Genomic DNA, 25,415 nt, shown 5'->3' on the forward strand with positions numbered 1-25,415 from the left:
GTATCCACTTTTCCACAATGGCTTAAATATATTGACAACAACAAACCTTTGTCATTTCTGAACGTGCCTTGATACCGCAACTGCCCTATCTCCAAGACATTTTCAGACACCACAGGAGAAAGCCCTCCTTACCAAAACCAGAGCAAAATAACATTTAGACAGATTACAGCGAGTGATCAGTTTCAAAGGAGTGTATCATCCATACAGTATTGGGTCCTTCCCTTTATTCAGAACTGGTGGCACTCCATGAAAAGTCAGCATGTCGTGAGATTCCCCTCTCTTTTCCAAAGAAGGCCTTTGTGTCTTCATGGGATTGTCTTCATGAGATAATACACAAGTCCTCCTCCACCCTTTTATGGATTTGCTTTGTCAACACAGATCACGGGAGACACACATAAGTCCCTGTTTTCAGGACAAAACATGCTTCTTGGTCTGTTTTTTGGTGAGAGTAATTTCACTGCAAATACCCTCTGGAATAGGATACCTTTTGGAGCTCTTTCATTTTGGCAACCCACACTGCAAAGAAACCCACCTTTGATTCAAGTGAGTGTAAACACTGTTCTGAATTTACAGCAGATGTAAAAAACATCAATTCTTTTCTAAAAATAGGTCATTACAACAATTAGGAACTGTTATCAAAGATATGATATACTGCAAAGTTTAATTAGAAACCACAGGGATATCTGAAGATCCAGTGCAGGAAGCTTGGAGAGATTTTAACTGGAGGAGCTATATGCAACTGCACATGTGAGAGAATCAACAGACAGAAGGAAAGATGACCTGAAACAAAGACTAATACTGAACTAAAAAAACTAAGAGAGAAAGCTTCTGTGCAGAATTGAAGCAAAAAAAAAAAAAAAATACTTTCCAGGGTTTGATTTTTGCTGAGTTCAGAAGAACTGGTGTATTGCAGGAAAAAATGTGTATCACTGAAAAAATAAACAGGCTTTCCTAAGGGCGGGGGGAGGGAAGCATTCATTATTAGGAAGCAACCTACTACATATCAAAAGCTGGCTAAATTCTGGAGTTGAAAACAAGTAATTAAGCTTTCCCACACACACACCTCCTTGACCTCTTTGACTGTGACTTAAAAAATTTAATGGTGGAAGACCACACTCTACCACCTGGTTCTGCAAAGCAGCAGCTTTCAAGAGCATAGCTATTATTAGGAAGACAAGTGCCTTCCGAACCCATCAGATAGGATTTCTTACTTGTCTGCCCAGCTCACTAACAGATAAAATTTGTTCCACACTTTGTGACACACTGTTGTGTCTTGATACGTTCTTGATCATTATTACTATCCATGCTTACTGTACTAACAAAGACCTGAGGACAACTGTTAAGCTGTTCCTGGAAAGATATGTGCATAGCTTAATTAAATCGACATGAATTAAGGGATTTTCTGTGCTTAAAGTAATTGCTCCATACTCTCTTCTGTTTCACCTGAAAGCTGTTTTGTTCTGAAAAACTTGTGTTTAGTTATTTCCCTCACCAGTAAAAACACCACTTTATTCTTTTCTTGCTACTTTCCTGTAACCTCTCCTGCCATAATACAAAGAAGGACCCCACAAGACTGCCCCACAAAAGTGTTCAGCACCCTTTATTTTTGTCAGCTTGTAAATTACACTTGCAATGGTAATCTAAAACATATTAATAAACAAACAAACAAAATATTGGAGTAAATACATTCCAATAAAAATATCGGGGTTAAAAGTAAATAAATTCCAACATAAATCTGTCCAGGTAGGGACTAAATAAAATCTGGGGAAAGACTAAAGGACTGGTTCTTATAATTAGGCACAGCCATCCATTAAAACCAAAGGGATCATGTGAACCTGGCTACAACTGTACAAGAAGCAGAGTCCAAGTCAGATCTCAGCTGCTTGCTGAAATTAGAAGGGTGAAGGTCAAACAAGCAAAGGCAACAAACCAGACACTAGCTGCTGTAATCATATCTGCAGGCAGATTTCAGGACAATTCAGATTAAAAGTACCACAGGTCAGATTATCTGAAGCTTTTATGTTTGCACATTCTGAAAATGCCATGCATATATTCAAGCTAATTGGCAGTTAAGTGTTCATTCATACCTCCCTTAATTGTGTGTGTGATATCAGAACCACACGCTTTGTTTTAGCCCTTTGGAATTTCAAATGCTGCAGAAGTACAAACCCCGCTGCTTCTCTTCTGAGAAAAGATGGACCATTGCCTAATCATCCTATGATTACACAATTGCACCTACTCCTCTCTCAACCATTTTGCTAATCATTATTTTTCTCATTCAAAACACCATATATCTGACTAAAAGCATCTGAACTAATGGCTATCCTAAGAGCACTCTGACAGTTTTACACCAGTACACAGCAAGGTTGTGTTGATACTAGAACCTAGAGTCAGACAGCAAATGATACCAGGAGTGAACAGTCTACCAGCAGAAACTGCACTTGCATTTAATAGTTAAGGACACCAACAACATTGACACTGAGGGGTGGTCAAAATTTTCATACCACTGACTAATCATTGCCTGTGAAAGCAGAAATCTAGCGTGAACTCAGCTTTTTACTGATGTATTATTTCAGGACTTTTTCCATGTTACATTACGGATATGAAATCCCAAGACCTAGAAGTCTTTAAAACATTACACCACAGTAATTGCTAACTTCACTACCTATCTTAAGTCTGCAAGAGACCAAGAGCACTCCACAGACAACTAGACGAAGGTGAAATAAAACTTTAATTGAATGAGCAAACTTTGCCTGGCACTTTCAAGTGAAATCTTTGAACTGCCCCATTCAACTACATGTTAGTTACAGTGTACATATGCCTTAGAATGCAAGAGTTCACCTTATTCTTCTGTTGACAATAAAAGTGACTGGAGGTACATACTAGAGGCTCTGCACTGGGTTTGACTGTAACTTAGACTAAAACCAAGTAGCCTTTTAATTCCTATTTCTACTTTATGACCTGCTGTATAAAGATTTCTAGGTAAAGATGGTGTTCCTTTGTAAAAAGCTTGTAACCACAAGATTACAAGAAAACATTATAACACCATAGGTCACATTAATAATATACATAAAATACTGCTTTTCAATAACAAGAACGCAATATTTAAGAATAAACATTAAAAAATTAGGAAGTTCAGAGTCTTAGGTCAGATTTCTAGAATATGACACCCATAATACAATTCCGTTCAAAGAAAAGCCTGCCTAACATCTTCCTAGCTTTATGCTTGGGTCATTAAAAAACTCAGCAAAGGTCAATTAAAATTTATTTCTTGCATCAGTTTTACTAACTTACCCTATCTTTTTAAAATTTAAATTGAAGACAGCTCATATAGGTTTTTGATACATTTTAGCTACAGAATATTTTTCTACAATTTGTTTCTGATTTATTGTTTTAATACAAGTGTATTAAAAATAAGGAATCTACACCAAATTGCTTATATTAGTAATTTCATTTGGGAAACAAATGTGCCTAATGTAACAAATGCAATGATCAAAAACTTCAATTTTAAAAAGTATAATAGTTCTGACAGTACATATTATTTTATTGACAACAAATAAGGGTTGATAGCTAGTCTGAGTACTTCAGCTCTAAGGCAAATCTGAACGGCCACTGAACTTCAGATTAGGAAAAAGATTAAACACTTGGCGCTGGCTTTTTTTATTAAATCAGTAAAACCTTGTTAAAACTGAATTGTGTATCCTATTCTTATGGTCACCTGCCCATTGTGAATGCCCCAATTCATCAATCCTTAAGCCTGGAGAGAATAATTTTATCTAAGCCTGGACTCATAGCCGCATTTAAATGCCTTCCCTAGCAGCACCCTTCTACATTTCCAAATCAGTATCTGAAATCTCTTAGGGGTTCCTTCCAACTCTTTGTCATTTTCACTGTAATCCTTCTGAGCTGGTTTCATAGAGGCTATGGACACCCAAGGCTTTAACTCCCCTAGGACAAGCCTAAAGGGAAACAAGGAACACAGGTGTAAGAGAGAAATCTCCTACCCACATACTACTACAGCAGAAGTACCTGAGAGCTCCTCAGTGTTCATATGTTTTCCTCCCACACCTTGTAAATCTGGAATTCGGCATAGTTTATCATAATCTTACTTACTTACCCCTTTCCCATCCCCTCGCACGTTTCCTGCATGACCCACAGGCCACAGCGGCCCCTCTGCTGTGCCCAGCAAGGCCGCGTCACACAAGCGCAGCCCCTGCAGAGAAACCTGTCCCTCCACGCAGACTGCTCCCAGCCACCTGCCTTCCATTTGCTCTATAGAACACTCTACTTAGAGACTTTCAAAACTGCCAAGAAAGATACTTCTAGCTGGCTCGAGTAACCAGGAATAGTCAGATGAAGACCCTAAATTATTCTTGATCAGTTAAAAGTTATCTTTTGGTTCCCATGCACCTTCTCTGAGCAGGTCAAGCATCTGGAAAACTTCCTAGCCACCTACAGTTCAGACATGCAGGGCACATAACGCAAATTCAAAACAGACAAATACATCCCACTTTGCTACTGACTTTCCAGACATAGCCCATCTCTTGGAAATATGAAAGAATATTAAATTACAAAGACATTTTGCATGGAAGGATTTCCTGAGTTGGCTGGCAATGGTTCCTTCGGTCTGCGTATTTAAGTTTCTCCTGGAGATTTATAAATACATTAACGTATGAGAAACTCATCTGCCACCGAGAAGAAAAATTGGGACGTCGATGCTGCTCTTCCCCCTCGCCTCCCGCCCGCCACAGCCCGCTCCGTGCCACCCCACACACCGTTCCCCCCCATTTTCTGGTTTATCACGCAGACCAGGCCTCACCACCGGCACCAGCTGCCCGAGGCACCGGCAGGACGAGCCCGCGCAGCCATGGGCAGCCCGGCTCCGTGAGGAAGCACAAACATGTCTCTCTCCTTCCCGCACACGGCGCCACCGCCCTGCAGCCGGGAACCTGCCCGTCCCCTCCCCGGCAGCCGGCCCCACGCCGCCCGGGCCTCGCCCTCAGAGCCGGCCGCTGCCCCCCGCCGCCCAGCACAGCCCCGCGGGGCTGAGACCCGCCAGGAGAGCGGCCCTCAGGCCGGGGCCCGCCCGGCCCAGCCGCCCCGGGGGTTTTGGCGCCAAGCGGGAGGCAGCGCTGCGGCGGCCGTGCCCGGTACTGCCCGCCGCCGCCCTGCGCGGGGCTCGGCGAGGTAGGAGACTTACAGGCCGGCCTCGCCCCTGCCCCAGGGCTGGGGCTGGGGGATCCTAGCTGGGCGGCGCTGCGGGCCCGGCCTCAGGCCCGAAGGCGGGCGGGCAGGGGGGCGGCGCGGAGCCTCCTCCCGGGCTGTTCTTCCCCGGCCGGACGGAGAGCGGCACTGTGTCCCCGCGGCGCACGCTCCGCCGGAGCCTCCCCCTCTCCCCAGCCGCCGCCGCCGCCACCGAGCAGCCTCCCCCTCCCCCCACCCCTCCCCGAGCAGGAGCCGCCGCCGCACCGCGGAGCAGGGAGGCGGCGGGAGCAGCCAGGGCAGCGGCCGGCCGGGGCAGCGGCGGAGAGCGAGGACCACCCGGCACGGAGGCTACTCAATGCTGCACCTTCCGGAGCTGCATGAGGTAAAGGCGGCTCCAGGTCCCGCTTCCCTCCGTCCCCGTTCCCCCTCTCCCGGCCGCCCGCGGCCGGCGGGGGTGTGTGCGCCGAGCTGGGGGTGGCTCTTTGTGGGCCCGGCCGGGTGCGGGGCGGCGGGCCGAGGAGGGGCTGCGGGCGGGGGGCTGAGGGGACATGAAGTTGCGGGAACAAATGGAAAGTGGAGAGTGGCCTGGCCCCCTCCCCGGGGGGGCTCCCGCCGCCGCGAGGGGTCGGGCGGGGGGCTCGGCGCCGGGCGGGGGGGCCGGCGGGGGTGTTTTGTTTGTGCCCGCCGCCGCCTCCTTCCCTCCCCCTCCCCTGTTGGTTTCTCTGCCTCCTGATAGTTTTGAGGCCTAACTGTTTAGGCCTCGTCTCCCGGCTCCGGGGCCGGTGTGCCGGCTCCGACTCCCCGCCCGGGGCCGGGAATTGCACCCTCCCGTCCGCTCCTCGGGCCGTAGCGGGCCCTCGGCCCCGGGACATCCTTCGATCGAGCCCGAAATTTCATTGTAAAATCGTCGGTTCCGAACTAACAGTGTTGGGCTGGAGCAGCCCCGCAATGAAAGGAGGCGCCGGGGGGGAGCGGAGGGGCCGGAGTTGTGAGGAGCGGCCGCGGGCCCGGCCTCGCTGCGGCGCCGCCCGGGGCGCGGGATGCGGCGGGGGGCGCAGCCCGCGGGGTGATAACCGGGGCCTTCTGCGAAATGAGGGTGAGAAATGGAAAAAGAGGGTTAGAAAGTCGTTTCCATTCTGCTGAACTTTTGTTTTCTGACCGATAGAGGCCGGTAGAGGACTGTGGAGAAGGAAAGTTTATAACCAGCAGCGCCAGGATGGACTTCCCTGCTACCCAACCAAAACCTGCTGCCGACGGTAAAATCATCTACTATCCTCCTGGAGTGAAGGAGATTACGGACAAAATTACCAACGATGAGGTGGTTAAACGGTTAAAGGTGAGCAATCCTGGCTACCGTCACCTTCTTGCAACTTTTGCTTCTTAAAGTAAACGTTTCATCACGGAAAAGGAGAACTGCCCAGAGAACTGTCTCCTTGTCATAGGTGAAATGTCTCCTTGCCTGCAGACCTTTATGGGAATGCCACTTCCTTGCTTTTCCTTAAAATAGGAGGAGTTATATTTGTAATTTGTGAATGTACTCATATGAGTTCTCAAAAAGCCGGAGCTGATACGTTAAGTTGTTGATTTGTGTGTGAAATACAGTCACAGTTTTGGGGAGAGTTCTGAAGTGGAATCATAAGTAATAATTCCAAGATAAGTTACTGAAAATTTTCCGTGATAATCTAGAAGGTTTTTGTGGGTTCCAGCACTTTGAGGAGGCATAGTTGAACGGGGAAGCAGCAGATCTAGTTAAGGGTATTCTTGACTGAAAAGATGGCAGTGTTCACAAACAGCATGGATGAAATTCTGGAGTTTGTAGATGGAATTTTGAAATTGTTTCCTATGTAAAACTTGCCTCAGATTTTGCAATTTGATATAATAAGCATAAATTCATTACTACTCAGTATAACTGATGCTTGGTGAAGTTGATAAATTTTCATAAGCAAAAGGGTCTGTTACAAGAGCATCTTCTCTGCTTGCTTGACAGCATCCTGGGGGACTGTGAGGCTTATCTCTATTGTTTTTTTTTAATCTCTTTTTCCACTTAAAACATGAAATACTAAGGTGATACAATGGTAGTATTTCTTAGCTCTTTACTGAAAATAGAGAATAAAGTTGACCATTGATCAAATATTGGCACAGCTCGTTTGTTAACATCATGGTCTTTGGACCAGAAAGTTGTCGTAACCTGGGATTTGGTCTTATGCCAAGGGTGGAGATGTAGTCATAATTTTTTAGAGACTGGAAATATTCTCTCATCTGATTATGTGTTTCCCATCATAACAGTGACCTCACAAAGACTGAAAAATAAAAATCATGGTCTTGGCTAGTCAGATAGTACATCAAAAAGTCTCTTACCTGTAAATGTGAAGAGAATGTAGGCTTTGTGCTTTGCTTTTGAAGCAGCCAGACAAATGTCAGTTGTTGATTTGAAAACAAGCCTTGCTTTCTAATTACAATTTTGGAAATTATTGAATGGACAAGTCCAGCCTAGTATTTTCAGGATGCCAGTGGAATATTGTCAGTGGCAAGGGAAGATCCTATAGTTTTGATTGTTTCAACAGAGACCTTCAATCAAAGTCTGTGTGGAATGGGACAGAGCACTCTTTTGAGGTGCTCATTGAAATGGGTATTTTATCCCAGTTGGAGAACTTGGAGTGGTGAGCTTGCCATTCCTAGATAACAGGAATTTTAAAATCATGTGTGTATGTTTTGCTGAATTCACATGTGTGTGTTGGACATAATTTTCAGGCTAAGAGCAGATTTTTTTTTTTCTGTCATTTTTTCATGAACTACTGTTAAGCAATTCAGGTGACCTCAAGACTGTGAACTAACTTTAAATGGGAATACTTTTCTAGTGGACTTACTGTCACTGAAAAGACAGAGGAAGATCCTTCTTATTGGTACTGCTTAATCTGAGTTTGAGGAATTATTTTTTATCAGATATTGGCTTTACTGAAGTATCAATAAAATCAGAAGTACTGTACACTTTAGAACTAAACCAACAAGTGTTGTTTCCCTATGTTTTTGCATAGACATACATATAATCTTCATTTATGAAATAAAAATCTTTTTGTCAACTCGATTTATAAAAACTAATTCACTTTGGCACATGGAATATTATAATGATGTAGTGCTTGGGATGGAAATGTGTGAAAAAGTTTTGTTCACTTAAAGGATACCTTTGCACAGCTTTAAATAGGGCTTAATGTTAAAAGCCAGCTTTAGCAGAATGTACAAATTCAGGCATGAATCAATCCTTGAAGTAAGGTGTTTACCGCCTTCTTGGCCATGGATGATCTAAAGATGCTCTATGTGTCTCTTACAGAAGATTGTTGTTTTGGCTGTCAGGCTTTGGGTCAGTTCCTGCAAATTTTTAATTCTTTTAGCTCACAGAAGGTCATGGTCAACTTAATTGGCTACAAATTTGTGTCCTTATTATCAACTTTTCTGATATCACATTGGTATTTTTGTGTCTAGACCTTTTCTCTTAATGAAGGGTTTTCTTATTATTGGAACTTGAGACATTCTGGGCTTTTGTCCCAAAGTGTCTGAGCAGCAGCTTTTGTGCCAAGGACTTCTTTTTAAAAGAATGTTTTTCTATCCTTTCCCTCCTTCTGCTTGAAGTTGTGGGTAATAAAATGTAGGCCAGATTAACTTACAGTGTTTTGATATATCTATATGGTAACATTAGCACTGTCTTGAAAATGGACAATTGAGAATTTTAAAATGAACATGTACCTTCCAAGCGACTTAGAAAGGAAAAGCCTCTGGATTGCATATGTATGATGAATTAAACACTAGTTCGATGCTTAGTGGAGTCAAAGGTGTTTTCTTGCGTGTTAGATTACACTGATGGGTTGGTGCCTTCCTAGAGTGGGTCAATATTAGATGTATAATTTCAGCTATGGAAGAAGTGATTTTAACTGTGGTATGCTGTGGGTGGGGACAAGTGTCCATTCAACAGATCCAATTAAGTTTAACCTAACTAGGCAGCTAGCATATAGCAGAGTTGAAGCTTGCTCTACTTAGACTACAAAATGTGATTTGTTTGGCTTTTTTGTCTAATGTTCCTCTTTGCACCACAACTGTTCATATTACATAGTGTTTGATTTCAGGGCTGTAAGTCAAATGCTTGGCAATTCAGTAAGGCTTGTGAGGAGAGGTAATAACTTTTATTTAACCAAGCAATAGAAGTAGAAAACAACAAACAACTCTAATGCACAGAAGTAGTCCTTGAGTTCCAAAATTGAGCCAGCAACTCAGTACAAGTTGAGAACAATTGTACTAGCAATATTGTATTTCTTCCCATAAGATAGTTGAAGATTGAAAGAAGTTTCAAAAACTTAGCATCTGCTTTGCTGCAGAGCTTCTCTATTGATTTTTTTTTTTTTTTTCCAAAATTGGCTGTATTTTACTGCCTTGTCAAACTCTAGGCTTGTATGCTGTTGTCAGTAAAATACTAAATCTCAGATTTCATTTTCTTTGGTCAGAAGATAATATTTTGATGTCATTTATATATAAACTTGTAATCATTATTCATAAGATTATTAGTAGTGTACTAAATTGTCAGATATGCTAAAAATAGCCACATCAATTCAACACACACAGTGTTTCTCGGAGCGTGACAGAACAGCCTTTGTAGGCAAAGCCAGAACTGCCACTGCTGCTTGTCCCAACCTCTGTTTTGTACTTTCTCTACAAGCATTTTGTTTTGCCACGTGCCAAAACAGGTGGATGAACAGATCTGGGTTAAAACTTAGGAGGGAAAAAAACCACCAAAACCTGTGTTAATTTTAGCCTGAATCGTGTTCTTGCCTGATTTATTGTGAGATCTCACAAAAATGCTTGTGCTGGCGCAGGGGGAAAAAGTAACTTCTTTCTGTGGCAGTGTTGATGGAACTTCAGAGTTGATTTAAATGTGAAAGTTTGGAACTCTTTCTTTTGAGAGAGTTTTGCAGAAACAATGCAATAGTGCCCATGTCTATCTGGCCTGATAGTTTCTTGTTTGTGTTTTGTTTTGGTTTTTTTTAAGTAAAAGAAATAATGTACAATCACAAGTTGAGATACAGCTTTATACCAACAACTACACAGTTTGGTAAAATGTATGACAAGTTTGTGGAAAAATTGATAGCATTTATAATGCAGAGTTTTATTTTACCTATAGATATCAGTGTAAGCAACGCTAATTCATAAAAGCTGAATTTTGATCAGAAGCTGAAGATATGAAAGTGCTTCCCTCCCACCCCCCCCAAAAAAGGAGGAAGTTTCTGAAACTGTTGAAAGGAAAAGGAGTGATAAATTAGTTTCAGCACAGAAATGTTTAACAAAGGTTTAAGGCAGTGTAAAAAAAACTGTCTTTGTGAAATCAGGAGTTTTATAGGCTATAATTTATTGAAGTCAACGTAGTTCTTCTTTATCATAGCTGGGGTTAGTATTGTGTTTCCTGTTGCTTTTGGTTTTATTTTTGTTTGGTTTGGGGAGTGATTTTTTTCCTTATGCTTTTCAATCTGTCCAGTAGTCTTGTTGCTTTTCCCATGGAAAAGGCAAGGCCTTTTCTGTGAAAATCTTTTGATTTCCAACCCTCCCCCCCACACCTTCTTCTCAGTTCTCTCCCTGCCACTCCACCCCGAGGCCTAGCTTGTGATCACCTGGAGAAGCTGGCGCTCCTAGTGTGCCTTGAAGCCTTCCTTATCTTGTCCCATGACATTTCTTAGTTATCTGATATGTATTTGTGCCAGAGTCAAACACTCCCTCTCCTTCTTCCCATTGTCTTTCTGCGTGTTCCTCTGGTTATGAGATGTTGGCCTCTTTGTAGTTGGGCCTTCTGGGCCTTTATCTTTGGAAGATTATCCTCATATCACTAGAAATAGCTAATGCTAGTAATTCATCATATTATGCACAGGCGTTTTTTAGGCTTCTGTTACATGATGTTATAGTAGAGAAAGGTTGGGGTTTTTGCTACTTAAATGTTTTAGTGTAGACTGAAGGTATGTGAGAAGAAAAAAAAAAGTTGCTTTTTACTCAGGCTGGCATTTCTGCATGAGTTGATGGCAGCTCTCTGAGGTTGTGCATTTAGATCGACCTTTGACCTGACCTGGCTATGCTTATGTAGTTATTTTGAAGAAAACTAAAAAAGATAAAGTAGAGTATGATCTGGGAGAAGAAAATCTGTTTTATGTCGTGTCATACACTAGAATTTGGTATGCATGAGGGAAAAGGTAATGCATATTAAGTATGTTGAATTGTATTATTTAATAAATACCGTTTGCTGGCAGGACTTAGATAACGTGTATTTTCATGGCTTAAACCTCTGACTTGCATGTACTTACATGCTTACATTTAAGAATTACGAGTATTTTTGTGGAGGTCATATAGCCAGGTTATAGAAATGATCCACAGTTAATTATTCTAAAAATGTTTAAATTTCCATTAATTGTATTTAACTGCAGACTGCAGTTTGCAATGTTCTTGAGCTATTGCCGGCCACATAAGCCTAAAGCCAAATTTCTAATTTGATTTTGCTCATAGTTTAATCATTTTAATTAGTTTGACTCTTGTAACAATCAAGTTTTTCATTAACTAGGACAGGCCACTAGTCAGAGAAGAAGAAATCTTGTTCTGATTTTTTTTTCCAATGGAATAATAGCTGTTTGCTTTGTGAATGTCCCAATTTAATCAATCCTTAGAGACACGACCACGTAGGCTCACCCAGTTCACCCAGATGTTACTTAATTTCAAAATGATTGATGACGAGACCCTTTGTTTTTGTGTCTGATAATTTTCTTTTGTTACAAGTGCATCAGTAATTAATGGCAATTTCACATGTACAATGTTATTCTAATGGTTTCCTGGCAACAAGAAGATAAATATATTGTAAAAGAAAAGAAGCACAATTTGGAAGGGAGAAAAATAGAGGTTGCTGAATTAGGAATGATAACTTCTGATAACTGACCACCAAAATGAACACAGTAGCTGAGAAGTTATGCTCTCATTTATTCTGTTACGAAACTCAAAGAATTACTGATTTTATTCTTGTGCTAATTCTTTTGTGAGGTGAGAACATGATGTTAATAACAATTTAAAAGATGCAGAACTGAAGAGCTACTGTAAGGGAAAAAAAAACCATACCCAAACACAAGAAATGTAAGCTGGCTTCATATGCCTGATTTGGCATTTCTGAAATGTGACTTCTGAAGTGACTGTGCATTCTGTTGTTCTTTACATGTTCAGTCTACAAGTTCCTTTTGTTTCAGTTATATTTCTGGGTGCCTAGCACTTCTGTAAGCCTGGCCTCATCATCTCTGCTGAAGAACCCAGGAAATGACAAATGTTTTCTGTGAAAACTTTGTTATAGATTGTTTAACAGGCATCATATAGAAACTTTTTAAGAGGTGGGAGGCTAGCATGCAGGTCTTCAGGCTTAACTGTTTCAAAACAAGGCATTCATTTCCTGCCATATTTTCCATCAGTTATAGTGTCCCAGCTTCAATAAATAAGGAGGGTGTCCTTTGGGCAATACACTCCTCTACCAGACAACCTCGATTAACTCCAGAGCAAGTCCTTTCTGTGGACTGAACAAAGTAATGGCTTCGAGTTTTTTGTTTGTTTTTAAGAAAAGAAAAAAAGAAAAAGGAGTATGTAATCACTTACCAAATACCGTATTAACATTAGGACTGAGGAGTCTGACTGGAGGTTTGAGAAGTATAGGATTCTTTACCTTGAGAAAGAGATGAATAAGAGCTATTGTGACAAAAGCTTAGAAAATAATGAATGACGTAGTAAACTAGGAATTTTTGGTTTTGCACCCTCTCCAGAAGAAAGAACACTAATTGAAACTGAAACTTTAAAAACTGTTGAAGGTTAAATATTTCTTAGGGTTATACTGGCAGGTTGCAGCAGAGCAGGGCTGATCCGATCCTTTATGCAGAGATAAGTAACATGCTTTAATCATACAAATCACTTGCTTTAGGTGTGTGTGCTTGCCACTATGTATTTTATTGGTGTAATGTGAGATATTTCTTGTGTATTCAAGTATTTTAAATAAAGTTTGGATACAAAATTCTTGACATATCACTGCATTCTCATGAGGAGTTTGTATGCATAAGTTTGCAAAATATCAGGAGCCTTAGCTATGCTAAAAGACTCATCAGTGAAGTGTTAATCTCACAACAGTGCTATGAAGTAGAAGAAAAAATATCCATTGGTTTGCAGACAGTAATATGGAGATGATTGATAGGAAAGGAGATCAAACATTATCTGAGGTTACTTTTCTTCCTTGCTTACTTGAATGAATTAATATTATTTTGTCTGCTTAATGTCTGTGTGGATCTTTTACTACCAAAAAGCAGAACAACAGACACACTACATATTATAGCTATTTTTGTAGTTAAAAAACCCCGAACTTTTGTCTGGTCTCCAGTCTATGTTAAATGTTCTTTGTATATGAAATTTTTCCAGACTGCAATATCTTCTTAATCACCATTGTTACGTAGAAATCTAAAACACATGCTTATTATTGGTGTCACTCAAAGCAATGTGTGTTTGCTGGCTCTGCAGCTGCAGTAAACTAATGAACTGTATTCCCACTGCTGTGCTGACATCAGAATTTGGCTGTTGCAAAGATGTCTTAAGCATTATGAAGTACTGTTAAAGGTAAACAAAGATAAAATTGGCACCAAGTATGTTCCTGCTTAGAAAGAAAGGTTGAAAACTTTGTGGTACTTAGATAGCATGGGATATCCTAAACCTATGTTTTATTTGAGACAGTTGATATGTACTTACCTGATGGAGATGTCAGAGCTTGCAGGGTTAGGATCAGTTTTTCAGCCACAGTGGGGGCAAAATCCACTCAAATTTACTTACTGCAAAGACTGGTCAGCCTTTTAAATGTCTTAGTTATTCTCGAGTGAGTTCCTATTTCTTTCGAGTTGTTCAGTAATATTATCCAATCTTAATGGTACTCTATTGTTTTCCATGAGTAGAGCTTGTCAGCTTTGCTGAAACACTGGTGTAGTCATTAGCAATTTTAGGCTTTATTTTATGTTTTTAGTGTTGTATTTTAATATGTTATGGTATAAATTATGACATCTCTCTCTAGGAGATTTATAAAAACTTTCCAAAGTGTTGAAACAGAGGAAAAGTTTTGTACTGGCAAAATACATTCATGAACATTAAAGAGACATATGTCTTCTCTATTTACAAATAATTTTTGAAGTGATACAGACATTGCAGATGAAAGAGAAGGAGAAAGAACCTTTTAAAAGGAGTTTGGAGAAATCAAATATTTCTGGCGTCTCTCTACCCCCTTCTTTGCCAGCTAAAACTAAAAATGATACCTTCATGCCTTGATCATCTTGATGAAAATTTTATATGTGACATGCTGTTACAGAAAGGGTAAAGCAAAAATGAAAAAGAGAAAGGGGAAAAAAAAGAAACAAAGCAAAACCACTCAAAAGTAGCTAAAAATCTCAAAAGATGATTACTATGTTCTTTAGTTAGTGTTTTCTATAATATTTTTCTTACTTTTTTTTTTCAGTATTTTGGCTGCTTAGAATCACAATGGTGTTGCAAATGCTGAACCAAAATTGTGCAGTGAAAGTAGAGTTGAATTAGGAAGTGCTTAATATAAAGAAAATCTGCAGTTTGAGCTATAGTGTGGATGTGAAAAGAAGTTTAAGTCATTCGTTGAAAACAAACTGATTGACTTTTGTTACCAATTTAATGAAAGGAAAATTATGTTGGATATTTCCCTTTACAGCTTTTACTCCACCTTCAGATGGGTGGAGTAGTCAAAGTAGGGTATATCCTGCTATTTTAATATTTTGTGTTTTAACTGTGTTCTTCTGTTACTATTTGAAAATATATTAATGCGCTTATTTATCCAAAGTCCAGTAAAGGTTCTCCATAATAAACTCATTATTGAAATTTAATCAAACCATAGTAAAATTTTAATAGGGACTTATTTGAAATTAGAGTTTGAAAAATATAAAAAAATTATTTTCTTGTGATGTGAAGGAGTAAAACCTGATACTTGATCACTTAACTTTCACTGATTGCAGTGCCTTTCTGTGGGATTTAATCCTGATGTCCTAGTCGGTTAGAAAGGATACAGTTTTTCTTTAAAAACTTTGTTTACATGAAAGAGTGAAGAGGAATCATTCGGAAATTATGCGCCTTTGTTCACCCAGCGATGCAATGTATTTTGGGATAAGTGAAGTTTAATTCTTAAGCTTCTGCAGTAATAAGAATGAAATAAACTCAGTACTTACTTTTGATGGTAGGATTAGAATTCAGCGTTCTGCGGGGAGGTGGAAAAGGTTACTCTGTATGTTTGTTTTTTGACAGGTGGTTCTTTCTCACTACTGAATTGCTGCAGAGCTAACATTCATTAACTTACAAAGTAAAACAAAGAAATGCAAGGCAACTTTAAAGCTTTTTGCTGAAAAATGTTCATTTAAATACCTTATTCAACCACCCTTTGTAAATGTAGTTGGCATGTGTCACTATTTCTGAAAATAAACTAGTCCATCTCTTCTCTAAAGCTCACTTCTGTTATCGCCAGTAAAATTCCAGTGGCAAGAAAAGTAGTACTATTTTTGCTTGTGTGAAGTCAGTAAATGAAGGTATAGGAGTTGCATTTATGAGCTGTTAGTGACATTTTTTTCTTAGAAAATGTATGTAGAATATGGAAGTAGGCATAACTCTGCAGCCTAAGGGAAATAGGGAAATCTGGAAATAAGATTTCAGCTTTGTTCCGGTTGGAACTGGTGGTCTGGACTGCTGTAAAATCATAAGAATTTTGCTTTAGGAAATTAGAGTGTTCACCAAGTACTAAAACTGTATCTTTGTAGAATATATATGCATTGATACAACTGGAAGTAGGTCAGGAGAAAACCTAATAAGTTGTTAAAACATCTCTTTGAACTGAGAGTGAAAACCAAGTTAAAGACTATGTTTCTAAACCTCTGCTGGGAAACCCGTGGTGGCATGTAATGTTTTCCAAAGTTATGTTCTTTCAGTCCTAGCCTTTGTTTCCCTTTAAAGGTTAAAACACCTTTGGTTGGATTACAAAATCAAAAGGCTGCCATTTAATTTTGTTTAATTTTGACATCTTTGCTTATTGTTCTTAGTTTAGATTCTTATGCAAATTGGAGCATTCTGTTCTGAGTTGTTTGTTACATAGATTTAAAGCATGACTTATCCTAGAGTTTCAGCTCTGTATGCCAGTCTACTTCTGATGCTGAAATTAGTTTCTGATCCCCATATACACCTGTGGGGATGGAGTTCCCTGCTACATTTTATCTAGCAGTGGAGCTGGTTTGAGAGATATCTGCAGAGACTCTCTTACAACAGCTCTGCCTCCTGAGGAGTCGTACTGTGGAACTGTGCCCTAATTCACAGCATCTTGAGACTCTTCAGAGTCACTCCAACTTCAGTCTGTATGTGGGCTGTGCTGAGCTCAAGTTTCTGTATACTATCTAATGTCTCTCAACACTTTGGTTAAAAGCCTGGCATCATGCAACATCCCCATAAAATTAATTATAAAACTAACCTCAATATTTTAGAAATAAGGAAAATATCAATTACTAGCATTTTTAGAGGATTTGCTGAGGGTTTCCCCACTGCTTTTCATCATCTTTGTCAATCTCCTGCTAGAAAACAAAACTGTGTAAAAATAATTTCATCAGGAAGGTGAAAAGGTGGAGGGGTAAGTAGTGACAGGTTAGTTCTGCAGAGTATTGCGAGTCAGAGTAGTAATCTGAGCTGACCTGCATAGTGGGTATTTTAACATAGTCGAAAGCAAGTTAGTTTATCTAAACCTAAAAAAATGCAAGTCCTCTTTAAGGAGTGCCAGAACTGTGTTTTGGAAGCTTGTCATCCTATCACTGTTGTACCTTACTAGTTTGAGTACTCTCAAGTTGATGCTGCTGCTGAAGGAAACAGTTACTCATCTTCACGCTGCTGCCGGTGCTGTTCAGGGAGAATAATGATTCAAAGTCGTTTGCCTTATTTGAGTCAGCAGCACTCTCAAGGCCATAGAAACAAATCAAGTCTGTGAAGAGTAAGCGTAGAACAGTAAAAAAATAGAGGCACATAGTGACTGTAGGCAAGGAGGGGGAAAGTAGTATATTTGGAAAGGATGGAGTTGCTGCACCAGTAGCTGGGGGATTGCCCTGAGTCAGGCCCTGATATGCTTCACTCTGCTGGTACGCATGGAAGCACAAACACCAAAGCTGGCGCTGTGAGCCAGTGAAGTACCCTTGCTTGCTTGTGGGCCGTCCTTTTCCACGTGCTGGATTATGGAAGTGATCCTGCTCAAAAAACAATTTTTCTTTTTTTTTTTTTTTTCCAGGTTAGTTTTAGTTTGGATCACTGTGATTTAAGCAGTCACCTTCTATCCCCTCCTTGTGCTGGCAGAAGCTGTATGACCATCTTGGGGTGGTAGAACTGTTACTTGCAGTGACAGCTTAATTTGGAACACTGTGTTCATTTGGTTTGGCATTAAATCAACTTAAAGATTCATTAAACTGCACCATAAGATTGGGCTGAAGCATTCCCACCCTCCCCTGTGCATTTTTACAGCCATGTAGTGAGCTGGTTCCAGAAGCAGATCTATCTGAAAAGTAACCTGGCCAGAAAAAGGGATTTTTCAGTAGTGTCACTCATTAGTTGCATGCCTGCTGGAGTAATGGAGGGACAGGTCTGACAGATTTGAGTTGACTTACATTTCTGTAAAACTGCACCCTAAGAAATTCTACAGACACCCCTCGCTCCCCCAATTTGGTGAGGCAGTATGTGTATACAAAATGAAGTGAGTCCCTTGTTTCAGAGAGCTGCAAATGTAAGTGTGTGAATGATACGCTACTCTTCCGTGTCTGAAAAGAAACTTAAGATACAGAGGAGAATGTTCTCTGGTTAGAAATAATGGGAATCAGTGCCGTTTTCATATGTAAACGTGTAGATTGTGCTGGTGCCAGTAATTTTGAACTAATGTGAATGTTGTGGAATCCACAATGAATTCTGTAATATTTTAACTGACTGGCTGCTGTAATATGTCGTACCATTTATCTTAATACATGATTGCTTTCAAAATAAATTGATTTTGCATTGGAATTCAGAATTGATCTGGTAATATTTAGTGAGAGGTGCTTACACATGCTTCTTCTTTTTTTAGAAACATTCACTTTCCTCTTTTTTTCCCCTTATTGCCTTTCCCATTTGTACAAAAGAAGGAATTTGAGGTTTCAGTGTTTTTCAGGCCTCCCCAAGCCTGATGGCTCACAGTTCTGTACCACTATTATGATTATGAGATGTGGTCTTTGATGTTTCGACTGGTCTTTTCCTGTTCTGCAGTCCAGACTACTGAGTCTTGTGCTGTGACTTGAACTAGAGTAGGCAGTACAGGCCAGTGCTTGCAAACAGATTTGTCTTCATGCCAACTCTCATTTTATTTTTTTTTCTTTCTTTTTTTTTTTTTTCCTCTCCTAACGCCTACTGTAGTTGATTGTTCTTTAAACAAAGACTTGCACTAGCTCACAGGATGTATATTTGTCTGTAGGGGAATATGTGTGTGCATATATACACAGAAATGAATCTTTTATTTCCAAATAATCACACGTGCAAAAAAAAGTGTACTACCCAGCAGACAGGCACCATAAATAGCTTTCTCTCCCCCAAGCAGGAACTGATAAAATGCAAGTAGTAGAATCTTTTCTTTGTGTCATCCCAAAGCCAACATTATTAACACTCCATAGGGTTCGTAGCTGTTTACTGTTGCACATGGAGATCTTACAAATTATTCCTAGAGAGTGAGAACTCTTCTTCTTTAACCTGTAGTTCTTACACTTCAGGGCCTGAGAGGTGTGCAGAATATATTGTTAAGGACTCCTTGGTAGGCCAGAAATCTGGCTGCTGTTGAAAAATGTTTGAACATCATTTTGTTTATTCTTTGAAGAGCCAAGTGTTTACAAGGAGCTTGCACTTTTGTGGTGGTGTATGCATTGAAATTCTGTAGTTGTCAAACTTCAGCCAACCTTAGCACCTGTTTTTTTAGTAGTAATTTGTTTGTACATGGAAACTGCTATGAAAATAGCTGCATGGGAATGTTGCCAGAAACTGCTGGATGAAGTGGTATGGATAATTTTGATTATACAAATCTTCACTTTGAAATAATTTGATTTCATCTTGCGTTATTGAGTGGGTTTGTGGCTTGTTGGTTTTAGTTGTTTCATTTTGTGTTATTATTAAAGTAAAACTTTATTTGTAATCTTCAAATCAGAAAGCTTCAAAATAATGCTCAAGAAATTAATGTGTGGATATGCTTTGCATATATTCGCCTGTCAGTAGTATAACTGAGATTCCTGGGGTTCAGTCTTTTTGTTTGTGAATAAATTCTGGAGACCTTAAGTGAGTCTTGATTCAAAATCTCTAAGTACCGTTCAAGTCTTTGATATATGAAAGAAAGAATAAATTTGTGAATACCTGATGCCATTCATGACCAATGAATTGAATGTTCAGAGGCTTGATCAGCCCAAAGAAAGTTTGATACATTGATTGTAGATAATAATCATGTTGCAAACGGAAGCTAGGTGAAGGCCAATATCAATTTTGCTGTACACTGACTTTGCGCTGCTTTAATTCAGATCAGAATGCATGCAAAACTGTCACAAGAATTGACTGTCTTCTGAAATTCTCCTTTTGACATCCAAAAGCAGCTCCTAAGCAAATTCAAAACAAATGTTGTAGGCTCAGTGTCAACTGTACGCAGGTGGCCACCACCTAATTTGTATGTTACTCCGTGATTTTACAGCTATCAAGTTAACCCTGTGTGCAATCAGTCAGAGTTCTGGCAGCAGGAAGCATCTTTCGCCATCTTTCTGTTTCCTTTGAATGTTTCCCTTTAGTACTTACTTCTTTTTGGTCTTTAATACAGGGCTGTATTTACCACTAGTGAGGAAACTGCCAGAGTAACACCTGGCCTCTCCACTTGGCTTGGAATTTCAGCCTTATCCAGATTATTGTTATTTACTTTACTCTCAACATCTGGAATATAATTCTGTGATTAATCCCATCATAAATGTATCAGTATTTTGGGACTATCTAACACAAATACTGGAGCATTTTCCTCAATATAAGTTACTTGGGCAGCAACTTTTTGTCTCTTTCTACACTCATTTCTTAGAAAATTTGTAGTTAAATATTAGGTCTCAGCCCTTTAAGGTGTTAAATGGCTTCAACTTAAAGCCTGAGTTTTAGGCCCTAAAGATTATAGTTCACAGCTTTTGTTATAAATCTCAGCCAACAACATTTTTAGAATGTTCAATGAGCTCCTGCAGCTATTGAAGGCTGTTGAAAACTTCCACAGTCTACAGGCCAAAGTACACTCTGAAGTCTTCCTTTCTCACTATGAAAATGCATTGCAAAATGTTTTGATTTTGAATTTAAAAAAAAAAAAAAAAGGGAAAAAAAAATCATCCAGAAGAAAATATTGTACTTTTACATTTTTCTTTTTAGGATGGGAATGTGAAAAAACAAACAGAGCAAGACACATTTCACAGTTTGGGGTTTTTTTGTAAACCATTTCAGTATGCTAGTGACTTGCATGCTATGATTATGAGGGTGATTAAAAAAAAAAAGCCAGAACAAAACACACACACAAAACACAAAAACAACCTACAGCACATCAATGAAACTTGAATTTCATTCTGTTGTGGATTTTGAAGAGTTAAAAGCAATGGAGCTTTTTGTCTTTTACATCTTGTATATGCAAGCTTAGAACAAACATGAGAAGTTTATATGGTTCAGGACCTGAAGGCAATAACTATACAGTCTAAGGTGGTTTTAAGTAAAAAAGTAAAATTTTGTGCTTATGTAGTGGTTGATGTGTCATACTTCGGAAAGATCAAGTGGTTTATTTTGACGATCACCTGATCAACTAATTGGCATTCTGCTGCAGTTTTGATCAGAGAGATCTGTTGTGTCCTTTTGTAGGTAACATTTCCCCTCCTTTTTTTCAAGTTTCCCAGTCATTGTCTGTTATAATATTTTTTTATGTTTTAGCTGCTTTTTTAATCTCCAGTACGTGCATGCGGACTGCCATTCTGAGGTCACTGCAGCTGAACAAGTGAAGTTGAATCTTTGTTCGATTTTTTTTTAAGTCAGAGAAACAGAAACAAAGATAATTTTTAAACAATGAGGCGTTATTTTTGCTTGTGGCTTCAGGCCACTTCAGTCCAGCACTCTTGATGAAGTATGTGCTTTCTCGTGTGTGCTGGGCAATCATAATTGTTTAGGCTGAGGCTCGCTGCCTTCTTGGTAAGCTGCTCAGTTGTATCTTTGGCACTGCCTCTTAGTCACAGATGCAGACATGTGTGAAATGACCAAATCCTCTGCCAGTACCCAATTTATGTTCATGCTTGGGGTACAGGTTGGTATTGTTTCAGGTCTCTGATCTTATAAAGGCAATTCACTGCATCTTTCAAGTGAAGGCAAAAGTTAACTCGCTGCTGCAGTGTGTGCACCATCCTGAAACAGGGGTACTGTTGGATTGGTAGAATTTATTGGAAAAGGTTAAATAACTGTAATATGAGACTCTTAGAAACTGTAAAATTCAGTGGCTAACACCTAGCTTATTACTAATAAAGTATTTTGTTAAAGTAATTTTAAAGAAGCAAGAGGTAAAATATTAACAGGGACATAACCTTGAGAAGTGGATTGATTCTTGCATTGTTTTGTTCTTTTGTACTTGTACTTTTGTACTTTTGAGCTTGAAATTTCCCAAATTTTGTCATGGAGAGGGTAAGTGGTTTTTCTGGATGAACACGATAAAACATACTGCAAATACAGAATTACTGTGCCTCAAGTGCTTTTTAAAGTACGTTGGACCTTTAAAAATTTTCCATTATTCCTGTTTTAGGCATTCTTCATGAGAAAGTTGCAGGCAGCTGTGTAAACTACATTTAGTCACAGAATCACAGAATGTTAGGGATTGGAAGGGACCTCAAAAGATCATCTAGTCCAATCCCCCTGCCAGAGCAGGAACACCTAGATGACATTACACAGCAAGGCTTCCAGGCGGGTTTTGAATGTCTCCAGAGCAGGGGACTCCACAACCTCCCTGGGCAGCCTGTTCCAGTGCTCTGTCACCCTCACTGTGAAGAATTTTCTTCTCAAATTTAAGTGGAACCTTTTGTGTTGCAGTTTGTACCCATTACCCCTTGTCCTATCATTGTTTGTCACCGAGAAGAGCCTGGCTCCATCCTCGTGACACTCACCCTTTATATATTTGTAAACATTAGTGAGGTCACCCCTCAGTCTCCTCCAAGCCAAAGAGACCCAGCTCCCTCAGCCTTTCCTCATAAGGGAGATGAGTACTTGCAGGTTGATGATTTCAGTAACATAGTTTAGTGAAATGTTAATCTAAATTCAGCATAGTTAATTCTGACACTAAACTTAAATAGTCTTTTTACATATATAAATGATAAATATTAAACATATAAATAGTGTAACTTTTAAGAAAAATTGTACACAGTGAATTTTGGGGTTTTAACCTTAAGGTCTTCTTGATTTGAGTTTTTCCTTGCATAGTTATGATTTTTTTATTTTCAGAAAATACTTTATTTTTTTCTTAGATAATTTAGTTGTTATACTAATTAGAGAGATCCAAAATAAAGCAGAAGTGAATATGAAGGTTAAAATAGTAAAATGTGGCACAATGCAGGTGATGTCAGTAGATTGACCAGGAATGGTCTGGGGAACCTGTCTAATGGTGGGCACCTGGTGTTTGCAGTAGAAATGGTCATACCATGAAGTCTTCATCTGAAGTCCATTTTTAGCAAAGGAAGGAAATTTCAGTGCACACTGTGATTTTTAGGACAGCGGTGATCTTTACATATTTCACTGAAAATTTAATACAAGAAAATTCCTTATTGGAACTCCTTAAAAAAACAGCCGTGTTTTGAAAATATTCTTTAAAAAAATAATCTTTGCAATAGCACTTTATATCTGATATATTGCCTACTTCTTATCTTAGCAAAATCAGTAGCTATAAAACTGTGTGATTACATATGAGGAATGTTGAAGGACAGGTACAGCAGTTACAGGCATATTCTAATTATCCACAAGGCAAGAATTTGATGGAACCGATAGACAAATAGTTGCAGAACTTTTGCAGAGGAAATTGGGAGTTACTTAAAGTTCTCAAAATATTAGAGAAGAATTCCCAGACAAGACTTTATTAGCTTGAAATTAAAATAACTACAGAAAATTAATAAAACCTCTAAAACTCTGAGAAGTGACATAGTATCCTCTAAATCAGTATTGCTAATCCAGAAAGGCACAGTAGAACTCTGTAAAAGCAGTATTTTATTTTTTTTTCTTTAATTAGGAAAAAAAAGATCTTGATTTTGGAAACAGAATACGTATTTTGGATGGGGGATAATTTTCAGTTGCCTCAAAGTAATTATATTCCTTGAAAATATTATTAAAATGTTTAGCAAAGTTAGAACCAAATGAAAACATAGTCCTCTAACTGGTGATTTGGTGTAAACATTAAGTCTAAAGAAATTAAAACAGATATGAGGTAGAGATGTGAACGGGGAAAACTCTGGGGGTTTTCTATCTTTTCCTCAGACTCCTGCCTTTGCGTGTTTGATTTTTGATTTTCTTTGAACATACAAATGTACCTCAGTCCCATATCCAAAGTGGAAAAGTCCATATTCTTGTGTGAAACACTGTATCATAAAATGAACAGTAACATCATTAAAAATAGCACTTTAAATACTCGTATGTAAAGTCCTCCAAAATGCTTTCTGTAAATAATGTATTAAATTCGAAGTATTTCCACACTTTTAATATTGGCAGTTATGATGGTAATAGTACAAGTTGAATTTATTGAAGACTTTTCATGTTATTCTTTGCTACCTACATTATAATAAAATCCATAGGCTTGTCATATTCATTTTTTCCCAAGCTTATTTCTCAGAAACTGAATATCCTACATATAATCATTATGTCTTTAGTATCATCCTGTGGCTAAGCACTGTGGATTTGACTTTCATATCCTTACATCAGCAATATTGGGGCCTTTTATTTTTCCGTTAGTCTCCTACCTATTTTAGAGAAAGCTTTTAAAATTGAAAATTTATTAAAAATGGTTTAATTATTTTAACATGTATCAGAAATCAGTCTTTAGGGATACTTGTCATTAGTCAGAGGAAAATAATTTGAAGTTGTTAAATGAATTCTACCAATACAATACTTTCCATGCACTAATTATACATAATTTTCCTCCTTATTAAAGAATTAAATAAGTCTTATAGCCAGGAAACCAATCCAAACATGTTCCAGGTCCAATTTTTCATGCACCATTTTTCTCCTGTGCTTTAAGAATTTCCAGATACTTTGCTTATATTGAGGCTACTGAAAAATAAAATGAAACCACCATCCACACACCAAATAAGCAATTTCTGCATTTTGCACTCGGTCCATTCTAGAGTGCCCTATTTTTGAACTTGGTAGCTGCCTAAGGAGAAAACTTTTTTGCTTTTTTTAAATTAATAATATAGATAATAGTGTTCAACAGGTAGGAAAATGGTCTAGTGAAATAGTGCCTCATTGGAGAAGCTAATTTGCCTGAACAGAAGCTCCTTGCAGAAGCGTGTCTGGTTTGGGAGGTGCAGGAGCTGGTTCCCCACCTCTGGCGGGAGTTGTCTGCAGGGTGATGAACTGAGCGCCCATGTCAGCTGGTGCCCCCGGGAGCGGGTTCTGGTTCCATGTGCTGTTGGATACGGGGGGTTTGTTGTTGTTGCTGGTTGGTAGTGGTAATTTTGATTGTGACATACAAAAACATTTCACAGTTTGATAGTCTTGAGTTTTTGTCTAGCCTTTCACATGGCAATGGAAACCTGTGAATTCTGCATTCTAGATAGTTGTGGTTAATATGACAGTGTTAAAGCTCCAGGAGATGACAGGCACACAGGCAAAATTTTTCAGTGCCATTTTATCAGTAGATAAGGCTTTGCACTAGGGTTTCACATGATTTGCCTTCTGATGTTCAGTCCTGACGCTCAGTGGAATCTGGCTCCTAAAGAAACCAGAAAATTAATGCTGTGGCTGAAGAGTATTTCCTTGTTCAGTTTGGTGCCTTCCTGTGCTACTGACTACAATGGTGTTATGTGTAATTGCCAGTCATTGAACAGGTTCCATGA

The 25,415-nt window shown here is 39.2% G+C and overlaps 1 protein-coding gene across 1 annotated transcript in view; it reads left to right on the plus strand.

Annotated features, from left to right (window-relative positions):
- Positions 1-5,305: 5,305 nt before the first annotated feature.
- The window catches only part of PDS5A (PDS5 cohesin associated factor A), a 77,759-nt gene continuing 57,649 nt past the window's right edge, over positions 5,306-25,415 (plus strand). Inside the window, exons 1-2 of the mRNA XM_080343557.1 lie at positions 5,306-5,587; positions 6,371-6,541. Coding sequence (XP_080199683.1) covers positions 5,561-5,587; positions 6,371-6,541 — 198 coding nt within the window. The 5' untranslated portion in view covers positions 5,306-5,560. The remainder of the gene's footprint in view (positions 5,588-6,370; positions 6,542-25,415) is intronic.

Source organism: Nesoenas mayeri (assembly GCF_963082525.1).
Source record: "Nesoenas mayeri genome assembly, chromosome: 4".
Taxonomy (NCBI): Eukaryota; Metazoa; Chordata; class Aves; order Columbiformes; family Columbidae; genus Nesoenas; species Nesoenas mayeri.